This window comes from Montipora foliosa, chromosome 2, assembly GCF_036669935.1.
Source record: "Montipora foliosa isolate CH-2021 chromosome 2, ASM3666993v2, whole genome shotgun sequence".
Lineage (NCBI taxonomy): Eukaryota > Metazoa > Cnidaria > Anthozoa > Scleractinia > Acroporidae > Montipora > Montipora foliosa.
In genome coordinates this window covers 37880443-37885442 of record NC_090870.1, presented here as the reverse complement: position 1 = coordinate 37885442, position 5000 = coordinate 37880443, and the positions used below count along the sequence as shown (strand labels likewise).

The 5000-nt window shown below is 39.9% G+C and overlaps 2 protein-coding genes and 1 long non-coding RNA gene across 3 annotated transcripts in view; 1 reads left to right on the top strand and 2 right to left on the bottom strand.

The window, feature by feature from the left end:
• LOC137993022 (uncharacterized) overlaps positions 1–490 on the top strand; it is a 10849-nt gene extending 10359 nt beyond the window's left edge. The window contains exon 3 of the long non-coding RNA XR_011121795.1: positions 241–490. This is a non-coding gene — a long non-coding RNA (uncharacterized lncRNA). The remainder of the gene's footprint in view (positions 1–240) is intronic.
• Positions 1–5000, bottom strand: part of LOC137993020 (casein kinase I-like) — a 29880-nt gene that overhangs the window by 8409 nt on the left and 16471 nt on the right. The window lies entirely within an intron of this gene.
• LOC137987521 (uncharacterized) overlaps positions 4234–5000 on the bottom strand; it is a 1228-nt gene continuing 461 nt past the window's right edge. The window contains exon 1 of the mRNA XM_068833725.1: positions 4234–5000. This exon is cut by the window's right edge and continues 461 nt beyond it. Coding sequence (XP_068689826.1) covers positions 4418–5000 — 583 coding nt within the window. The 3' untranslated portion in view covers positions 4234–4417.

Below are 5000 nucleotides of genomic sequence, written 5' to 3'. Positions count from 1 at the left end.
CACCCTCCCCACTCCAGACCATCAACACAACTAATTTTTTCTGTCAATAAAACAATCTCAAAGAAGTTAGCCAATTGATAATGGTTTACGTTGACATCAAGCAAACGCATTAATCAATGAGTGTTTCAGATCATCTTTTTTGTTTTTTTTTTCTTAATTTAGCTTGACTGAAAACATTCAACATTTATTTAAAAAATAAAGAGACTAAAATCAAGGCAAGTTCTTTCACTTCTCTTCCAGGTGTCGTTCAACGAGGGGAAACTCGCTCACTGACGGTGTCAGAGCTAAAATGCATTTACCAAACTGAGACCATCAAATGCCATACTACCGTTACACTTTATTACATCTTTTTACATCTCTGGCCTAGCAAACGCATCATAAATCAATATTATGATATCGCTCGAAACCAGTCATTCTTAGATTCAATGAAGCTAACTTGAACCCTTTCAACTTTAAGCTCAAGGCTAGATGATCCTAGTAGGGGACTTAGTGTCCTATTGTATTTAACACCCACCTTAGGGTGAATCTTTAAATAAAATAAATAAAAAATAAAATAACACTCTGCCCGTCCAGTCAAAGTGAGTAATGCACGGTCAGAGGGTGATGATTGGCTGAGTATAGTCTATCTCTGAAATGTACCAAATCTCACATGACCGTTAGCATATATGAATCGACGTTTGGGGATGTAAACCGTATTTCGAAACTCCAGGAAGAAAACAGTGAATTGCGGTCACATTTATGTTCCCCTAAAAGATCAGTATGAGCTAGTAGTCCAGGAGAGAGATACCCTACCTAAAACTTGTCCTTCAACTAGTTTCGAAGGATTTGTATGCAGTCAAAGAAAAATGAAGATAAAGACAAACCATGTGCGTCACCTACGAAAGTTCAGAAAGTTCCTGATTGCAGTAAGTGAGGCTGGTCCTTCATACCAAACATCTAAACAAGAAGGGTATTTCAAAGCTGTTCAGTACCTTTTCCGACCACGTTAACGTTGACAACCACAACTGAACCAAAGTTAAGAACGCTCAGGTAATTCGTGATATTGCAGATTACCCTACTCCTAACGTTAGCGGTTTGAAATTAGCGGCGACCAATGTAGTTAGTATACCGAAGCACCATGATCAATTAACTATGCTGCTACTAAATATTTCAATTGAAACTAGGCTTGATAAACAAATAATGGATAGCGAAGTTGATATTGATGGTTACCATATCGAACGAAAGGACAGAAATCGCAGTGGACATGGTGGCGCTCTCTACACAAGATCTTCTTTAAATTACAAAGTTAGACATGAGATCGGCCCATTCGATTTACAAATTCTCACAGTTGAAATTAACAAACCTAAATCGAAGCCACTATTAGTGACAACCTGATACTGGCTGCACCCAAACCAAGACCAGTTAAAGAACTATCACTGTATCTTGCAAAATTAGATGATGAGGGTAAGGAGAATATCATTCTAGGCGAAGGAAACTCGAATCTGCTAATTCCTACTAAATTAGACTCGAACACCAAGTGTTTGAAATTCATCAGTGAAATATATCAGTATAAACAAATTATTCTAAGCCCTACGAGAATTGCACATACATCTCGTACACTAATTGACCACTTTAATACAAACGAACCTTTCAAAATAACTCATCACGGTGTTGTGCGCCTCGGCATATCTGCCCATAGTTTAAAGTATGCCGTTCGTAAGTTCAATACGTTAAAAACAACGCCTAAAGTTCTTGAAACAAGGCAATTTACGAACTTTAATCCCGAAACCTTTATTGAAGATATGAAGAATACACCTTTCTACTGGGCAACAACGTTAACAGAACCTAATAAAATGTGGGATTTGTTTAAGTCTCTTTTTCTTGAAGTTGCTGATAGGCATGTACCAGTAAGGTATTGAAAAGTACGTAGTAAATGCTCGCCCTGGATAGACTGGGTACTTATGCGGAAAATGAGGCAAAGAGATTACCTGAAAAGGACTGCAGTTAAAACAAAGAACGAGTTAGACTGGTTAAATTACAGAAATGCTAGAAATAAAGTTAATATCGCAGTAAAAGCGGCAAAATCTAATTATTTCAACAAGGGTATTCACGAAAGTTGTGGTAATGTAAGAGAGACTTGGAAACTTATAAACAGTACATTAGGCCGTAAAACTAAAACGACATTGATTAACGAGCTTTCCTGTGGGGGACAAACATATACTGATAAGAAAGAGATAGCATATCAAATGAATCTACATTTTTGCACTCTGCGTGAAAAATTGGCTAAGAACATTCTAGTTACAGGTACGTACACCCCCGGAACAGTATTATGTTTACCCCTGTAACAGGTGAACAGGTATACCATGTTATATCGAAATTAAGTACATCCAAAAGTTGTGGGCTTGACAAAATCTCAAGAAAGCTTCTTAAGCTTGCCACCCTATATATTTCAGAAACTATACACAATATTATCAACCAAAGTTTTGATACGGGAACATTTTCTGACGACTGGAAAAAGGCCAAAGGTTCTCCTGAGTACAAAGCGGATGCTAGAAACGCTCCTGGTAACTTCAGACCAATACCAATATTCCCGGCCATCTCCAAGGTAATTGAGAGAATAGCAGTATTCACATTAGAGGACGGGAAACTCGTCAGACGGGTAACCCGTCTGACGAGTTTCCCGTCCTAGTGTGAATTCGCGATGAAAAAGTTATCTGACTTGCCGACATAAATTCACATTAGGACGAGTTTTTAGGACGGGTTAAGATGCCGAGGTACTGGTGCGAGATGTGCGTGGTTAAATAGCCAGCCGAAAACAGAACGCGCCTGGCTGTTTCTAGTATTTTCAAAGTATGCAGGCCTATATTTCAAACTGCCTCTTGGGCTCAAAGAAACGAAGCAATAATTTCCAATTTAAAAGTTCAATGGCGTCGAAGTATATCTTTCTTGAAAACCAAAACTCGTTGATTACACCATTAGCTGTCTGTGCTTCACTTCTCAAGGAAATACAACAAAAGGGACCCGATGAAGAGCGGAACAGTCAGTGGTGGGAAAATAGATACCGCCAATGGTCAGAAGAACAGTTCAAGAAAAGGCTTCGCGTTACTCGCGAAACGTTTGAATTTATTCTAGAAACAGTGACTGATGACATTGCCAAAGAAACCACAAAGTTCAAAGAGCCGACTTCTCCCCAGTGCCAACTTACGCTTACCTTGTATGGTTTAGCTCATGGCTGCTCTACACCACCGTTGGCGACCTCTTTCGCGTAGCTCCATCCACCAGCTGCACCATTTTTAATCATGTTATAACATGATACGACGATTACGTGGTACTACGACGATACGACGATTACGTGGTACTTCCAAGAAACGAGGAGGAATGGAAGAACGAGTTAAATGCTTTTCTTGAAAACTGGGAGTTCCCTTGCGTGGGCGCCTGGGATGGCTTCCACGTATACATCTCCTGTAATCTCAAGACTTTCTTCAGCTTTAAAAAGCGCTACTACGTGACTAACATGGGATTCATTGGAGCAAACAAGCGTTTCTTGTGGGCTGGCGTAGGAGCACCAGGATCAGGTCATAATTCAACACGTCTGCAATCTTCAGACATATTCAGATCCATTGAATTTGGCCACTGTCTACCCAATCAAGTGTTGCGATTGCCTGGGTATGGGGAAATAAATCCCTTTCACTACAGTTGGAGATTATGCCTTTCCACCAAGAGCGTGGCTGCTTAAGGCATACCCAGACACTACAAGGTGCCCTAAGCAAAAGAACTTCAACAACGAGATCAGCAAGAGTAGTGTCTGAACATGCCTATGGCATGCTGAAAGGGCGGCGGAGGATCTTCTACAAAAAGACTGATTGCAGGAGATGCAATGTAAAAGCCATAATAATGTGCTGCATTGCACTTCACAATATTTGCATCCATAGAAACGATCCTTGTTCTCCTAGGTGGAAACTCGAAGTAGAAGAGTTAAGTATTGTAAGGAAAGCCATCAAGAGGACACAGGATAAGCAGTTGGCAAATGATATCAGGGGAAGAGTCGCACAATGGCTATGGTCACTACATAATCATTAAACTTTTTACTCAAGTGAATACTTCATGAAGAACACTTTTCTACTAAAGGATGCGTTGTGAGGCTTGTCTAAGCTCTAACAATAACATGTATAAACTTTATACATGTTATTGTTAGAGCTTAGACAAGCCTCACAATATAAAATGAACAATGGAAAATCCATTCCTTCAGGCAGTATACTTAATTATTACATGAAAAGCTTTAGTTTGAAATTCTATAGGAACTGTGCTTGTAAAACCCCAAATTGCAAGTTTTGGTTCTGAACTAAATAATAATCTACACTTTGTTAGTGATGCTTGATACAAACGTTTTTACGTTTATAATTAACGTTTTTATAATAACACAACTATCAAGTTCCTATTAAATTATAATGCTTCTTTTATCACCGTTTCTAGTGTTCACAGGTTTTGGTAATAGGGAATAGAATCGTCCTGTGAATGTTGCATAGCGCCTTGACCAGTACAACCAAAGTAGCTTGAAGATGTAGTGGAAGATGGGGGGTATGTACATATCTGGAGGAGAGGGATTCCTGTTCATCTGCATTAATATCTGGGCCATGAGCATGTCATGTTTTCTGTTCGCCTCCGCCTGTTCACGCTGGAATATCAGGAACATTTCATCCCTCTTTCTTTCTGCTTCTAAGAGGGTTGTTAGCCGCTGGTCGTTATTCTTCTCCTGCACATCAGCAGCCTCTTTCATAGTCTTCACCATTTCCATGACTGCTGCACGCTGGGATTTCGGTTGCTTGTTACGTTTACAAACTTTGACTTTAGTCTCCTTCTTGTCGGATTTGGGAAGCGGCTTCATGATCTTCGGTTTCAAAGACTCCTCTTCACCCTCTTCAAATGAAGCATCTTCTTGATGCATTGCCTTATTCGCTCGCTCACTCTGCTTCTCAGATATACTGCTAAGGGCGACACTGCTTTCCTCATCGCTATCTAAG